This window comes from Hemiscyllium ocellatum, chromosome 9 (genome assembly GCF_020745735.1).
Source record: "Hemiscyllium ocellatum isolate sHemOce1 chromosome 9, sHemOce1.pat.X.cur, whole genome shotgun sequence".
Classification (NCBI taxonomy): domain Eukaryota; kingdom Metazoa; phylum Chordata; class Chondrichthyes; order Orectolobiformes; family Hemiscylliidae; genus Hemiscyllium; species Hemiscyllium ocellatum.
This window is the reverse complement of record NC_083409.1, coordinates 65,828,112-65,846,238: the sequence shown is the minus strand read 5'-3', so window position 1 is coordinate 65,846,238 and position 18,127 is coordinate 65,828,112. Positions and strand designations below refer to the sequence as shown.

The following is an 18,127-nucleotide window of genomic DNA, read 5'->3' as shown; positions in this document are numbered from 1 at the left end:
GCAGTGCTGGCAAGCATATCTGCAGTCAATGGCTCACAACTGTTAGAACATTTGCTAATTCTTCTTTTTTTTTATCAGTTTTGGTTTGGAGCTGTGAACTAGGATCTATGAGAAAACAGTTTGGACTGTTCTGAACAGCTTGTGTTAAAAAGAAAACAAACCCAACAAGCTTTAGTCTATTCATGAGACCAGGCCTAGAAATTAATTGTAGCTTGGTTTCTGATCAAGGTTCTGCAGATGCTTTGTTACCGGGGATGAGCATTGTGTTCATCAGTAGAAGTTGCCTATTAATAAGATCAGTTCCTGGGAATTAGTTCCAGCAAGTTTGGAAAATTCCCCAGAAAGCAAATGTTGAATAGTAACTGGGGCCTTGTGGAGGAGGACAGACTCCTGTCTATCAAGGAGTGGTCAGAGGTTGAATTGAGTTTTGGATTATATTTTTGGTGAAGAGGAATATGACTATTGCTACTACAGCATGAAGATTTGAAAGCTCTCTGCTTAACCTCCCATAAGCAGCTCTTGGAAGCTGAGCATAGAAAACTAAGTTGAAATCATTAAAACTAATTTTAAACATTACTGCTTTTATTTGAGTGAACTGTAAAGGTAACCCTGATCAGCATCTTCAAAAAAATCAACAAAGAAAATATCATCTATACCTTGCGGAATAATGCACAATCAAACCACTTAAGCAATCTGGCCAGTTTTGTTTTATTTTATTTAGCCCTTAACTTAGTGGGTAGGAAATAACCCAGTGGTATTATTGCCTGATTATTAATCCAGAGATCCAGGTAATGTTCTGGAGACCTTGGTTCAAATCCCATCATGGCACATGATAGAATTTGCATTAATAATCTGGAGTTAAGAGTTGAATGATTTCTATGAAATGATGTCGAGGGAAAAACCTATCTGATTCACTAATGTCCTGAACAGAGGGACTCCAGGTCAACCCACACCAAACCCCAAAACAAAGCCAAGCCTTAGCTAAACAGTTAAAATTTTCTTCAGGATCTGGACTGGCAAGCCATTATGGTTGCTGCCAGTACGTGATTCAAGACAACAAAAGGGTCCACGAGACCTAAATTGACTAAGAGCACTCATAGACCAGTATCCAGGAAAGTGCATGCCCTGGAAAGTTCACATACATCTGGTTTGGAATGGTTAAATTGCTTAGCAACATCCAAATTAGAACCAATCAAAATAAACATCTGGTTAAATGATCAACTGGTTCTAATGGAAGTCTATACCGGCCTGGCTGTTTCAATGATTACAGAACTAGTCATCAACAAAATTCACTCTGGACTCCAACCCTTAAGTTTATGCAAGACCTCGGCTAGACTGGGAACCTATAACAGGGAACCTTTACAGATTAAGGGTACAATTTCTTATGAGAAGCAGCTGGTTCAGTTACCATTGATTGTACAAAAGAGTCAGGCCCACACCTGATGGGGCAAAATTGTTTGAGAAAGGTTCATCTAGGTTGGCTCAACATTTTTCAATTAAAAAGTGACTGCCTGAGTGAAGTCCTAATTAAATACCCTGAAACTTTTCAGGAAGATCGAGGGACTATCAAAGGAGTCAAGACCACCTTGTATGCTGACCAGGAAACAATTCCACAACTCTGCAAGGTACGCCCAGTTCCACATGCCTTACTGGCAAAAGCAAAGGCAGAAGTCAGAGCTGGAGAGCAAAGGAATCATCAAATACTCGTTTACGGAATGGGCAGCATTGTCGCAATGATTGTGAGGCCCAATGGGTCAGTTTGTCTTAATGGGGATTTTATAGAAACAGTAAACGGCTTCTCACAGATGGATAAATACCCACACCCCCGCATAGAGGATTTTTACACAAAGCTGACAGGGGAGCTGTCCTTCCGGAATGCCAAGTAGCAAATGCAAATGCAATGAACCACCTCCTTCTGGCAGATACACCTTCAGTGGTCCTGCCACTGGAAGAGTCTGTCATGGTTTTAAATTTTCTGGACACACGTCCAGTCACAGCTGACAATATTAGACTTTGGACACAGAAAGAGTCAGTCCTGGCAAAACTGAGCCATGTGTACTTGTAATTAGATGAAGATTCCCAGAAGTATGCTATAACTAATACACTTAAGGATTTATACCAATATACAAGACTGCCATCTGAGGCACCATCAGCCTTTGAAATTTTTCAGAGGATGACGGAAAACATTTTACAAGGTCTAACCCAGATCACTATCTGTCTATACGGTATGGTAATAACACAGAAGACAAATAAGGAGCACTTAGATAACTTTGACATAGCTCTTAGATATTTCTCCCATGTGGCATAAGCCTAAGAAGGGAAACATGTGTGTACCAGATACCCCAAGCGACCTACGTGGGTTACATAGTCGACAAGACCAGTGGACAACCATTGGGCGATCAAAGGTTCTCTGGCTCCGATGTCTGTACTGGAGCTTAGGCCTCTCCTTGGGCTGATGAATTATTATGGAAAGTTCATACAGAACCTGGCCTACATCCTGGTACCTTTGCATCAACTCTTTAAAAAAGGTCAGCCTTAGAGATGGTCACATAGCCAAGGTATGACTTTCAGGCAAGTGAAAAAGCAGCTATCATCCTCTTAACTGCTGGCACACTATGATCCCAAGCGAAATCTGGTTTTGACATGTGATGTCTTCCCATACAGGAACAGGGTAGTGTTAGCTCACAGATGGCCCAATGGAGAGGAATGCCAATAGCATATGCATTGGCTAATGCACAGCATAAATATGCCCAGATAGAGGAGGAAGGTTTAGCACTCATATTTAGGAATCAGGAAGGTCCATCAATATCTTTGCAGTTGTAAATTTATAATAATAATGGAGCACAATCCAAAGATGTGCAGGTTAGGTAAATTGGCCACACTAAATTAGTCAGGGTTAAATGCAGAGTAATACATGAGGGAATGAGTCGGTGTGGAGTTGTTGGACCTAATGGGCTGTTTCCACACTATAGGGATTCTATGATTCTATGATGAAACCTCTGTTAGCTGTACTTAAAGAGGACAAGGCAGTGCCACCCATAGTTTTAGGACAAATTCAGCAGTGGGCTCTAATACTAAGTGTATATAATTCCAAGTTGGAACACCTTCCAGATTGCCAAGTAGCAGATGCAGATGCAATGAACCAGCTCCCTCTGGCAGATACACCATCAGTGGTACTGCTATTGGAAGAGTCTGTAATGATTTTAAATTTTCTGGACACACTTCCAGTCACAGCTGACAATATCAGACTTTGGAAACAGAAAGACCCGGGCCTGGCAAAACTGAAGCAGTTGTGGTGATGGGGGAGACCAAAGGGCAGTCACAACTAGAACTGAAACCTTTTTGAACCTGGACAGATCCGATCACTGTAGAGGACAGCATATTATTATGGGGAGCAAGAGTGATTGTCCTGAGCAAAGGTTGCTGCCAGGTACTGGCTGAACTACACCAGGATCATCCAGGGGTTTCCAAAATGAAGATGTTGGCAAGAAGTTATGTCTGGTAGCCAGATTGGGTGCCAACATAGTTGCATTGGTGGACAATGCCCAAAGTGCCAATAAGGACAGACGTTATTGCCAGTAATTCTCCCACATTCAGGGGAATGGCCGGGTAACTCCTGAACATGGTTACACATCGACTGTGCAGGTCCCTTCATGGCCTCAATGTTTTTAGTCATTGTGGATGCCCACATAAAGTGGCTGGATGTGCACAAAGTTCATTTGTCAAACACAGGGACAACAATAGAAAATCTGTGTGCATCTTTTGCAATACTCAGATTCCCGGAAGTGTTGCTCATGGATAACAGGCCGTCATTTACCAGCTGTGAATTTGATTATTTACTATAGTTGAATGATACTCATCATAGATGGACAGCACCCTACCATCCATCATCTAATAGTTTGACAGGAAGGGCAATCCAAACTTTGAAGGCAGGCTTATAGAAACAGCCTACAGCTTCGCTCGTTACCAAACTGTCCAAGCTCCTATTTGATTATAGGACAACTCCTCATGAAATTACAGAGATATCTCCAGCAGAGTGGCTAATGGAGAGAAGACTCTGAACCAGGTTAAATTTGATCTTCCTGGAACTGGGGAGCAGAATGAAACAACATCAGGGATGCCAGTGCTGGACACAAGACTCCTCTAAATAAGACAGACAGTTTACTTCAGTGGACTAGGTTTGATGTAGGAATCATGGGAATGCACCTGTACGGTCAACAAGAGGTCAGGTCCAGTGACATATACAGTTCAGGTAGGTCCAACGGTCCTGAACAAGCACACAACTGATATGAAAGCTGTAAACCCACAAATGGTGCAGAGCAAAACATGCCCAATTACTTTTCCAAATCTTCCAGAACCCATGGGTTCTCCCTCCCCATCAAATTTTGATGATACTGTTATGACATGGTGGTGAACCCCTCTGTTAATTAAACTAAACACCCAGAAGATCTCACCTCACTTCATAATCTGTTAAAATATGAGTGACAGAGAACTCCCAAATTGCATTAATTAAAAAAATCAGTTTATTCTTTAACTCTCAAAGTGAACATTAAGCACCAACTATTCACAACTCTAAGCCCTCCTTTATCTTAATTGCTTATTACCTGCTTCCAACTCTATAACAATATACTGTTCCAATAAAACACTTACTAAAATCTCATCAACTTAATTTCAAAACCATACAGTGGCTGTTGTTCTTCGGTGTTTTTCCTCTTCCAGCTGAAGATCTCCTTGGGGTCATCTTCTTTCTTTTCATTGCGACCATGTTTCATATGAAAAGATACCTTTGACAGAGAGTGTTTCAATGTCTTGGGTTCTCTCTCTTGATGGCAGTTGCTCTGTCAGATTTTCAAAATACCTCCTTTCTTTTATTTCTCCAACTTCAGACAGTCTCATTAGTTTGATGTTGGTAAAACAATAAATTCAAACTTGATTGGGTTTTAGTATCCTGTTGCATAACTGATTGGTTAAATCTGAACTGTTGTCAAAACAGCAACCAACTCAGGTACATATTTCATAGCCAAATGTTATGCATTTTCAATTTTCCAGTACATTCTGAGACTGCTCTTGTAAACTCTAAGTGCAGAACAGCATACACTCACTCTTAAAAATATAGTAAATGCCTTCAACTTCATAACAATACCTTGGAATTTGAGGTGGACGTCACCACCTTGAGACCGTTGCTGCCTGAAGAGGAGGATGATTTTTTTTCCGTGACATCGTTACATGCCTTCCTTATCAGAGGCAGAGTTGAAGGAACTGACTCGGTGCTAAATGCGCCAGAAGGAGCTACAAAAAAAAGAGCTAACCTATGTCCTTAGACTCAGGTGGTGGGGTAGGGGAGGGGTGGGGGGGAGTTCTAGTGATTCTAATGAGGTCAGTCAGGTGGACCTTACAGAATATGAATTCCCTGATTGAGGCTGTTAACCTGGTCCAATCAGCAAGCTCTGGCTGACAGACAAAAATAGGACTGTTAATCACACAGCATTGCCCTTTCATGTGAAGGGCACTGCTCGTCACAGGCCACTCGGGTGTTTTCCTACTTTTCCTGGTGGTGGGAATTGAATAAAGATTTGTACACTTTGTGTCTCTCACTGTGTCTCACACCTGCACACACACACCATGGGTGCTGGGGATAAAAATAAGCACTACCGCAGTTAGGCGGTAGTGTGGGGGTTAAAGAAAAAAGAAAGAAGAAAAAAAAATAAAGATAAAAAAAAATATAACCAGGGGATGGGGCACTGCTTGTCACTGGACCACTCGGGTGTTTTCCCAGTAAGGAGTTGGACCAGTGGCAGTGTGTGCCTGTGAGAGAAGAGAGAAAAGAACAAGGAGGAGGTGGAGGAAGGAGGTGAGAGCTGTGTGTTAGAAAAAAAAAAGAAAAAAAAAATAACCGGGAGTGTTACCGCAGTTAGGCGGTAGTGTGGAAAAAAAAATTAAAAAAAAGGACTGTTAATCACACAGCATTGCCCTTTGATGTGAGGGGCACTGCTTGTCACTGGCCACCCGGGTGTTTTCCTATCTTCCTGGTGGTGGAAATTGAATAAAGATTCGTGCACCTTGTGTCTCTCACTGTGTCTCACACCTGCACACACACACACCATGGGTGCTAGGGAATAAATAAGCACTAACGCAGTTAGGCGGTAGTGTGGGAGCTAACTTAAAAAAGAGAAAAAAAAGGAAAAAAAAGATAAAGAGAGAAAAAAAGGACTGTTAATCACACAGCATTGCCCTTTGATGTGAAGGGCACTGCTTGTCACTGGCCACTCGGGTGCAGTAACAGAGATAGAGTGTGTGTGAGGTGGCAGAAAGAGGAACGCAGTACTCAACTGGCAGTATTGGCCATTCCTACAAACCACAGAGATGGCAATGACCTGGATGGCAATGACCTGGATGACAACCTTAGAGTAGGCTGCTAGGGTTTCATGTGGTGGCCTCCTCTGCCACTCTCACAGAAAGAGGAAGCCTCTCCTTTGGTCTGCTCCTTTGACCAGCACTTCCGGGTCCCTGTTGGAGAATTGCAGTGTCATCTTGCCCTTCTCCAATATCTTCTGGAAACCTCTCTGAGCAAGTAGGTCAGTTTCAGAATGCCAATGGTCATTTGAAAGATGCTGTGGCTGTAAGGGATACTGGTCTTTTGGCGCACATTTACTGAGCGCTAGGTATTCTGGGAAAAGCGTGCAGTAGGATGGGGTCAGAATTGGATGAAGGATGTCTTGGGGACAGGATAGGTATTTAATTAGGTGAATTTGGTAAGATATTACAAGAAAACTCAGTAGGCCTCATGGCAAAAATGCCTCCTGAAAACCTGACGCAACTCTGCTTTAACCAAAAAAACTTAAAAGGTAGCCCTCCGTTTCTTTTCATAGATTCTATCAAGTCAGCTGTATATTTCCAGCATTTACTGCTTTTATTCCACACATCTGCAACATTCTTCACAACAGTCATGCACTAACACTCTTTAGCTCACTGTCACCTCTTGTTTCTGCAGGATAAATTAGGTCACAATATTCAGAAAAGGACTAAAAGCAGAAAGGGTTCAACCTCTGCTCAGAATGGGAGGAATAAATGAATGTCATCAGGACAAGAAGAGTGTGAACCACTTGTGATGCTTAGCAGGACTTCTGCCTTATTACATGGCATTCGTTTTTCTTCAAACTACTAGGCATTCAGAGAGTATGGCATGCTGGAAAACAGTAAGACAATAGTATTTTAATCACTTGAGGCTACTTATCTTTAATGTCATGTTGACCCTTGTACTTTCCTTTTACTATTTCCGTCTGAAGACCAGGGACCCTTACAGATCATCAACAGGTGGATAATCTTCCGGAAGAAGTACCTACCCTTGCTCTCTTTCTTTCAAGTACCAGATCAAACAAACAGCAACATGAGAATGACCAGGTTGTTCTTGTGATGTCAAGTTCAATATTAAGCAGGATACTGGATTCAATGACCTGCTCTTATCCAAGAGGGCAGATACACCCTAGTTAACATTCAGAGACCCAGCTTGAAACTATTTTCTATCATGTATAGTTATGTGTAATATTAGAAAACTTGCAAAAGAATTGCTCACAGTTTCTAAGAGCCTGATGAGTGATTAGGACCTATGAATTGTTTCATAAAAGTGCAGACTACAATTTTTAAAAATGTTGTGTTTGGATTAACAAGGCTGCTCGTAGTAATACCAGCTCACCACAATTTTTCAAATATGCAAAGTCAAGTTGGATTTTCATTTGTATGACATATTCTAAGAAACTGCTTGGGCACTTTGGTCATAGGTTAAGACATTGTAAGGCATTGGTTCTCCACACGCTGCATGGGACAACACAGCGCCTTGAAAATCCATTTGACACTGTCCATTTACATCAGTCAAAATATTAGTCTAATGTTAACCAATCCTCAACAATGATCTTAAAACAAAAGCATTACCTTAAATATAAATGCAATCTTGATTAAGAACATATGCAATGTAGTCCAAATTGGAGTAAACTATAGTTTTCAAACGATTGCCCGTGGGAATGTAATGATTCCTGTTATTTATTTAATCTCTATCAGTTTGCAACACTTCCATTTTTCTGCGCCTCATAAATCATTTTTAACACTGCATTCATCTTTAGATTAATTTTACATATTTTCATTTGTACTTATATTGTCTGCTCTTTTAACAGAGGATGCCGTGAACTGCAACCAGTAGCTTTGGAAGTTTTGAAAGTAACTCTCAAATGCTCATCATTAATTTATAAAATCTCTATTTCTTCTTTTAGAGTCAAATTACCACCTATAAATGAGCAATTACAAATGATTCAACAAAGCTCCTCAAACAGCACAGAGAATGGTAATACAAATAAAAGTTCAAACTCCTTCAAGGCAAATGGTCCAGTTTAAATAAATAAGTAACATTCAGGAAAACATTTAATTTACGGTTTCAAAGATCACCACTACTTTTTCCTTTGTTACTACAAAATATTAGTACAGATAAATTGCAATTATCTTCAGAATATTTTGTGTAGCACAATCGTTTCATTAAAATGTGAAACTGCCCACATCAAAGGGAAGTCTGCTGATGCATAGGAAAACTGAAACTCTAGCTTTTCTCTTCTGTAAACTTTTTACGCAGGATCAATCAGGAGAGTTTTAGGCTACTGACCTTTGCTCTCAGTGATTCCAGCTTTGCTTTGTGGGGATTTCCATGTCTTGAAATCTGGACCTTTGTCCAATGTTTTGTTTGCATAACTGGAGAGTTATCAGCATTAGTGCAAGCCTCTGGCTGTAACCTAATCCCAGATTGTTATTAATAAACTTTTTTTTCCCTTTTGATCTAAACTCTAGCCTGGATTACAATGGAACTATGGACCTTTGCTAAAGTTCAAACTTCAAAACATCAAAGAACAAGCAGAAAGCAAGCCTGTTAGTTACAGTGAATAGTTTCTAATGAAAGACATTTGCTATACGTAATTAATAGTATCATTTGGTAAAGTTGATTTCCATTTTCTTCACATTTTGCACATTTACTCATGGGACTTGGGTATCACAGGCTGTGCCAGTATGCAATATCCATTCCTAACTGGCCTTGAGAAGGTGGCGGTGTGTTGCTTTCCTGAACTGTTACAGTCATTGGGGCATAGGGACCCGTGCATTGCTCTTAGGAGGGTAATATAGTTGTAAGTCAGGATGGTAGGTGGCTTTCAGGTGGCAGTGTTTCCACACATCTAGTGCCCCTTGCCCTTCCAGGTGGTAAAGGTTGAGAGTTTTAAGGTGCTGTTTGATGAGCCTTGTTGAGTCATTTGTAATTGCTCATTTATAGGTGGTAATTTGATTCTATAAGAAAAAAGAGATTTTATAAATTATTGATGAGCATTTGGGAACTTGAGGATACTTCCTGTGTCTTGGGGGAACAATGTGCTTAGGAAGTTTCTCCAGCTAATTGAGGTCAAGCTCAGGATTTCTGAGTCACTAGGTAGGATGAGAGTTTTCTAGATACTTTGTTCCACTCTCTTGCAGTAAGTGTTCAGGATAGTGGATTAGTCGAAGGGCAGGAAGAGCCAGATGTTGCAGGATTCTTTTAGAATGTACCACACACAAAACAGTACTCAGCACAAGAGAGTGGTGGCATCTTGAAGGAGCGGAGTCCAAACCATTACACCAACTGGCAAGGGATTATACAGCAAATACTAGAAATGCAGTCATTATTGTAAATTCCATAACTGGGGGAACAGTTATTTCTGTAACTGTCACCAGGAGAACTGCATGATGTGTTGCCTCTCTGGTGTGCTGTTGATGTGAAATACACAAATTTCCAGAAGGTGTCTGAAACAGTGGCACACAACTGTTTGTGAGTAAAGTTATAGGTCATGACATAAAAGGGACAGTAACAACATGGATACAAAATTGGCTGAGCATTAGGAAACATCTTTTTTGGGCTGTAGGAAGGTTTAATGGAATTCCCCAGAAGTCAATATTGGGACCTTGTTTTTCCCAAATAACTAATGATCTGGACATTGATGTGCAAAGGACAATTTCAAAATTTGCAGATGGCATGAAACTTGGAAGAATTGTAAACTGTGAGGAGGACAGAATGGAACTTCAAATAACATTGACAAGTTAATGGAGTGGGCAGATTGGTGGCAGATGAGGTTCAATGCAGAGAAATCTGGTGCACTTTGGTATGAAGAACATTGAAAGGCAATGTAAACTAGGAGGTACATTTCTAAAAAAAAGTATAGAAACAGAGGGACCTGGAGGTATATGTGAATGAATCATTGAAGGTGGCAGGACAGGTGGAGTGAGCAGTTAATTAAGCATACAGTGTCCTTGGCTTTCTGACTAGGGTCATAGAGTATCATATGCAAACAGGTGATGTTGAATTTGAATAAGACACTTGCTAGACCTCAGCCAGAGTTTGTGAATAGTTGTGGGTATCACATTATTGAAAAGATGTGAAAACATTGGAGAGTGTGCAGAAGTGATTTACAAGAGTGGCTTCAATAAAGATAAACTTTTGATATAAAGATAGATTGAAGAAGTTGGGACTATTCTCCTTTGAGAAAAGAAGGTTGAGAGGAGATTTGATCAAGGTTTTCTGATTCATGAGTAGGCTAGATCAAGTAGATAGGGAGAAGCTGTTCCCACTCATAAGAAGAACATGAATAAGAGGACACAGAATTAAAGGGATACGCAAAAGAAAAAAGGGTGATGTGAGAAACAAGCTTTTTCAGATAGAAAGTAGTTAGGGCATGGAATACACAGCGCTGCCTGGAAATGTGGCGACAAGTTCAACTGAAGCATTCAAGAGAATGTTGAATGATTATCTGGATACAAATAGCATGCAAATATATTGGGATAAAGCAGGATATTGGCACTAGGTGTTGATACCCATTTGAAGAGCCAGTTCAGGCAAAATGGGCTGAACGGCCTCCTTCTGTGTCATAATAATTCTGTTGTTCCATGATGCTAGAGTGAAGGATACATAGAGAAGATACAGGATATCCTGCTGGGATAATGGAGTGTGTCAAAAGTTGAATGAGTCAGTGTCAATGACATATAAGGCTCCTACGGGCAATATTTCAGGATTTATAGGACACAAGTTTGAAGGTAAAAAAGTGCTAGATTACTGTTAGTGTCACACACTATAAGAGGATAGGGAGGATCAATGTGGGCTTTGAGATATAGAACAGGAGAGATAGCTTTACGTTGTTGGGCACAGAGACCAGTTTTGGGACAAAAGCACCTATTTAAGATGAGATACAAAACACCTTACAGCAATGGGACCTCACAGAAAGAGTCAATAGTCTCATTTGACAGGGAGTATACTAACTTGACAGGGGCATGATTACAAGTACATATAAGTAATTTGTACAAATGGATTTTTTTGGATAAGAATGTCAGAGAAAAGCTATTGAGATGTTATATTACAGGATCTTGGATAAGTGTCTCTGTGAAGGTACATCATGTTTGAATAGTAAGATTTGTAGAGTGAATAAGGCCAGAATGGTGAAACAAAGCTATCCTTATCGAAATAAAGTGATAGAGACTTCATTAGGTAGCTCATCCAGATGAAAGGAGTACATGCTGTATCCTCCATGTCATCCACTCCTCTTTCCAAGTTGACCTCTAGACGTCTGGTGGGAATAGCTAATGGTGAGGTTGTGGAGGACACAGCAGTCCACACTGAATTTGAGAAATATTTCTGCAAGTGACCTAAGGCAAGGAAGTGTAATTTAAAATGTCAACGGCCTGTTCTATGAGGTTTCTGATAGATGCAATGCCTGCATTATACATCCAATGAATGGTTGTTGGCTTGTAGGGGTGATAGGTGTTCACCAAGCAGATATAGAATAGATGTCGTTTGATTCTGAGCAGCTGATCTCAAGTTCCTCTTGGATTCCCAAAGATTGTCTTAAGATGTTGACATAGTGGTTCTTTCCAAAGCAGGCATTCATTGAAATCATGACTTGTGCACAGCCACCTATCAACTAGAGATAGAAGAAATCATAGACCTTGCAGTTTCTGTACTTCTTCTAGTTGATGTAGAACCAACTGTGCTCAGGCGCTGATCCCTGCACTACTGAGAATGGTGCACTGTTGGTAAATTAATGAGCTCAAAAATCCTTTAAGATGGAGGGATGAGATATAATCTCTGACAATTGAGAGTAGTATGGTCATCTGCGGTGGCCTCTTTTCTTTAAAAAAATTAATTCATAAGATGTAGGCATCACAAGCTAGCTTAGCATTTATTGCCCATCAAGCAGTTAACAGTCAATCACATCACTGTGGTTCTGAATCACAGGTAGGCCAGACAAGGTAAGGACAGCAGTTTCCTTCCCTGAAGAACATTAGTGAACCAGATGGTTTTTGTCCCAACAATCAGCAACGTTTTCCTGGTCTCCATTAGGCTTTTAATTCCAGATTTTACCACTATTCAGTATGGCAGGATTCAAACCCAGTTCCCCAGAACATTATCTGGGACTTTGGATTAATAGTCCAGTGATAAAAGTATGAGGCCATTTCTTCCTTCTCTTACCTTTTTCCACTGAAGCTTCTGTTCACCATGTTGCAGGACAAGAGTCAATGCATCTATAGCCCTCATACTGCTTGCTGATTGGTGTGTGCAGGTGATCAAATCCACTGCTCTTCCTGAACAGATGCAATAACTCACTAAAAGACCTCTAAGAGTAAGTCACAGCATATGCACAAGTCAAAAATACTTCACCTGCATCTGAACTTTCAATTAATTATGTGAATGGTCCCTCATGCAACTGAACAAATGTTCTGCTGAGGGAGCTTAGCACATTCATAAATTAGACCTTCATGGCCCAAAGTTCCAGAAACAAGTGTCAAATTAGATGGAAGGTCACAATCTGAATATATCTCATGCTTCAAGTTCTTACATAGCACAGCCATGCTAACTTTCCCAGCATAATACAGCATGAGAGTTACACTGGAAAAGTGTTGCATACCATTTTTCTACTTAGACACTATGGAGTCCAATTTTGTAGCTCAAGAATAAACTGGAAAATTCTCCAAAGACTAGCAAGTCAGACAGCATCTATCAAAAAAGAAAGATAATGTTAACATTTTAGATCATTGACTTCTGGACAAAGCCAAGAGAAATTTCAAATGAACAAGGCACACAGAACAAAGCCAGCAAAAATGGAGTGAAGAGAAAAATAAGGATTGGTTTTATAACTAGCTACAAGTCCAGAGAAGACTAAATGACAGGAATGTTAAGTGCTGAACACACAAAGACAATAGTGAGAGACATTACAGAACAGCATTTCATCTTTCAATTGAGCACTTTACAGCCTTGTCAACAATTTGAAGCTGTGCTCTCTCCTGTTCCACCTTGTTTCATGTTCTGTGCATGTTTCCTCTTTTAGTCACTTTGCCTTCAGACAGCAGTGCTTGCTGTTCTGTATTCACATTTCCATTGGTCCCATTGTCCTGCTATCATTCCTTTTAGCTCTGTTCCACCAACTCTGCAGACATTTAAAATCTCTCATTTTTCACCCTATAATGTTTGCTCTTTTTTGTTCTTCCTAATTTCATTTACATGAAATGTATATTTTCAATGTTCTCCAATTATGATGAAAGATCACACCTTGAAATGTTAGGCTAGATGTTCGTGGAGGAGATTTGAGCAGGGAAACTTCCGAACTCGGCAGATCCATTTCCTTTGAATTGGTCCTGGCCAACCATGTTTTCTTTCTGGGAAGTTGGAGCAGAGTGGAGTTGGCCTCAGCACCTTCAGGAGTAGTTTGAATGTGACCATGAAGGCAGGTGAGCACTGCAGCAGGCTGGTTAGTACAAGCATGATCTTTTAAACTTACCTGTCAATAGGTTCCCAAATCCAGACTATTATACATGACTCTTCTGAGAAGTTGTAAAACACAAATCCTGCAGAAATCAGCCAGCACAACAAAGATTAGGGGGATATGGGATGCCTTGCTCTGCAAAGGATGTGATCGTATGGTGCAGGCTCAACATCTGAACCCTTGACACACACTGGTGTAGATTGCAGGAAACGAGAATGGGAGCAGGGATCCTGTAATTTCACTTCGTGAAAGATGCTGTCAGACCTGCTACATTTCTTTGTTTATTTCACATTTCAAGTATCCATAGCATTTTGCTTCTTATTAGAGAAGTAATTGTTGCACTGAGACCAAGATGATGTGCAAAGGTTATAGCAGAAGGGAAAGGTAGCTGGAAAACTTGGCAATCAGGGTAAGGCTCCAAAGACCCAGTGAGAAAAAGACAGGTAACAACAGGGGCTTAGTTCAAGAATTCTGACATGAGATTGAGCAATTTGTAGCATCTGTAATGTGGCAGTGTAGTTTATTTGTTAGCTAATTAAATAATTCACTTTATGTTCATTAGTAAATACTTAGAGAAAACTTTAACAACCCAATTTACTCTGTCATCACATTTTATCATCTTCCTCCTTCTGCTCATGACCTACCGGAAATGTCTGCATGTATTTGTACAAATAGAAGATTCTTGCTCAGTCCACCACACATAAAGAGAGTGTTAATTTGATGTCCTGCAACCAGCATTGTTTCCAGTATGTGGCGGGTTCCCATCTGAATAAAGGGAAATAGAAACACATATTTAAACGCAGAAGCCATTAAACAGTAACAAATTTATTTCTTACACACATCATTCATAGATTTTCAGAATAATTGCACACAATACTTTGTTAAAATCCAAACATCTTACTTCAGAAAGAAAAGGTGATTAAAATTATTCATTTGAATATACGTGATGAAAAATTTTGATTGTGTCCAAACTAGTCACTAATTAAGTAGCAGATGGAATACAATGTGGGAAAGTGTGATGTGATACATTCTGGTGGGAGGACTAGAAGCATAGACTATTTTCTACATGGATAAAGGCTTTGGAAATCTGATGTACAAAGAGACTTAGGAATCCCAGTTCAGGATTCTCTTGGTTCAGTTGGCAGTGAGGAAGGCAGTGTAATTTCAGGATTAATTTTAAAAAGACAAGATACAAAAGTAGAGGTGTACTGCTGAGGTTGTTTCAGGCTCTGGTCAGAGTGCATTTGGAATACTATGATCAGTTTTGGGCCCATATTGTTTGGTGATGGAGGGGAGATTTACAAAAATGATCCTAGGGATAAAGGGCTTGTCATATGAGGAGAGGTGGCAATTCTAGAAGGATGATGGGGAATCTTGTTGAAATGTAGAGAATACTGAAAGGCCTGGATACAATGGAGGTGGAGAAGATGTTTCCACTAGTAGGAGAGAGTAGGACCCTGGAGGCACAGCTTCAGAGTGAAGAGGCATCCCTTTAGAACTGAGATGAGGAGGAATTTCTTCAATCAGGCGGTGATTAATCTGTGGGACTTACTGCTGTAGATGGCTGTGGAGGCCAAGTCATTGTGTATTTAAGACAGATATAAGTACATCCTTTGGTTGTAAGGGGTTCAAGGATTAAGGGGAGAAGGCAGATGGGTTAAGAATGCAGACTCGAAGGGCTAAATGGCCTAAATCTGCTACAATATATGAGAGTCTAAAAGTAAGGAATTTATGTGACCTATCTACAAATCACTGGTCAGACTACATGTGCAGCAATGTGTTCAGCTCTGGGCACCCATTTAAGGAAGGATGTTAAAGCCCTAGAGAGAGTACAAAGGAGATTTACTAGAATGATACCAGGAATGAGGGATTTTAGATACGAGATTAGAGAAATTAGTCTTATTCTCCTTGGAGAAGATTAAGAGGTAACCTTGTTGAGGTATTCAAAATTATGAACAATTCTGACAGAGTAAAGAAGCATATTCTGTTTTTACCAAAATGTCAGTAACTAGGTATCACTGTTTCATGACTGTTGGCAAAAGAGCTAGGAATGAGATGAGCAGAATCTTCTTTACTCAGAGAGTTGTTAGGGTTTTAAATGCTCTACCTGGGAGACAGGGAAGGGTTTCTATATGAATTTACAAACGGCTACAAAAGACAGTTGGATATATATTTGAACATTATGAACTTAGAGAGCTACAGAGCTGGAGAATGGGATAGCTGGGTAGTTCTTTCAGGTACTGATATAGACACGATAGGTAGAATGGCCTTCTTCTTTATTATAAACTTCTATGAAACTTTGGCCACTTGTTACACTGATCCAGCTGGCAGTTTGAGTCTGGGAAAGAGATGATCCTCAAGGGGACCGCAAATAGATTGGCTGCAGACTGGAGTCTCAGCCTATCAGTGGTCAATGGGAAGAATAAAGTTATTACTTTTGCAGAAAATTCAGCTGACAAAAATTGACATTTCCTTCTACGGGGTAACTTTCCTCAGATAAGACATAATTTTTACTGTCATCATCAGGTGTCTTTATGTTTTTGTCATTTTACTTACATTTTTTGAAATATTACAGGGGTGAACACACTGTTAGATCTTTTTCCTAATGTTTCAGCTCTGCCTTAACTTGTGGAAGTGATTGGCAAAAAGGAGCAATGACAATGTGAGGGAAGCAATATTTAATAAATGATTGTTTAGGATTTGGATGCATCGCCTCAGAATGTGGTAACTGCACATTCAATCAAGGCCTTCACAGGACAACTGTGTAATTACCTGAATAGAAAATAAATTGCAGAGCTATGAAAAATAAAAGTGGGATTATGCTCACTGGCCCCAAACTGCTCCCACATTGACACCTCAGTCATTTTCCCTGTCTTACTTACCAAGAGAAGGTCAAGTTTTGCTCCTTCTCTAGCAAGTAAATCCACATAATAAAAAAGAAAATTTTATTATACACATTTAACAAATTTCTCTCCATCCAAGTCCTTAACACTATGTCTATCCCAATCAATGTTTAGAAAGTTACAATCCACTACCATTACCACCCTATTATTCTTGTAGATAACTGATGTCTCCTTACAAATTTGATTCTCAATCTCCCGCTGACTACTGGGGGCTGGGGGGTTTCTATAGTACAATCTGAATAAGGGATCATTCTTTTCTTATTTCAACATTTGATTCAAATAACTTCACTGGTTGCAGTTCCCGGAATATCATTCCGTAAGTACTGCCATAATTTTATTCCTAATCAAAAATGCCACCCCCTCTGCTCTTGTCCCCCTTTCTATCCTTCCTATAGGATCTATACCCTGGAACATTAAGCTGCAAGCTCTGTCCATCCTGAGCCATGTCTCTGTAATAGCTATGATATCCCAGTCCCATGTTCCCAACCATGCCCTGAGTTCATCTGCCCCATCTGTCAGGCTTCTTGCATTGAAATAAATGCAGTTTAATTTATCAGTCCTGCCTCATTCTCGAGTTTGTTCCTGTCTGCCTTGACTGCTTGACATGCTCCTTTTCCCAACTTCACAAGTCTCAGACTGACCCCTTTTCTCAACATCTTTCTGGGTTCCCCCCATTGCACCTCCCCCCCCCAAATTACTAGTTCAAATTCTCCCACATAGATCAAGCAAATCCCCCCATTTTAACAAAAAGACTATCATAAACTGTCATTGGAGATTTCAAAAACAAAATTATGAATCTAATGGATTTTTAATGAAATGACAAGGTTAGTAGCCCAGATTCTGGATCAGTGGTGCTGGAAGAGCACAACAGTTCAGGTAGCATCCAATGAGCAGCAAAATCGACGTTTCGGGCAAAAGCGCTTCATCAGAAATAAAGGCAGTGAGCCTGAAGCATGGAAAGATAAGCTACAGGAGGGTGGGGGTGGGGAGAGAGTAGCATAGAGTACAATGGGTGAGTGGGGGAGGCGACAACAGTTTCCTCATTTCCCCTTCCCGCACCTCACCCTAGTTCCAAACTTCCAGCTCAGCACTGTCCCCATGACTTGCCTAGCTCCTTTTCCACCTATCCACTCCACCCTCTCCTCCCTGACCTATCACCTTCATCCCCTCCCCCACTCACCCATTGTACTCTATGCTACTTTCTCCCCACCCCCACCCTCCTCTAGCTTATCTATCCACGCTTCAGGCTCTCTGCCTTTATTTCTGATGAAGGGCTTTTGCCCGAAACGTCGATTTTGCTGCTCGTTGGAAGCTGCCTGAACTGTTGTGCTCTTCCAACACCTCTGATCCAGAATCTGGTTTCCAGCATCTGCAGTCATTGTTTTTACCTCCTTAGTAGCCCAGATGACATTG

At 40.5% G+C, this 18,127-nt stretch overlaps 1 protein-coding gene across 4 annotated transcripts in view; it reads right to left on the bottom strand.

Annotated features, from left to right (window-relative positions):
* The window catches only part of fggy (FGGY carbohydrate kinase domain containing), a 352,865-nt gene that overhangs the window by 58,307 nt on the left and 276,431 nt on the right, over positions 1 to 18,127 (bottom strand). For 3 of the 4 annotated variants that reach the window (XM_060829806.1, XM_060829809.1, XM_060829807.1), the window contains one exon: positions 14,456 to 14,576. In XM_060829806.1, the coding sequence (XP_060685789.1) occupies positions 14,456 to 14,576 (121 nt within the window). Of the gene's footprint in view, positions 1 to 7,152; positions 7,187 to 14,455; positions 14,577 to 18,127 lie in introns of those variants that run through there. The other variant, XM_060829808.1, reaches the window with a different exon arrangement.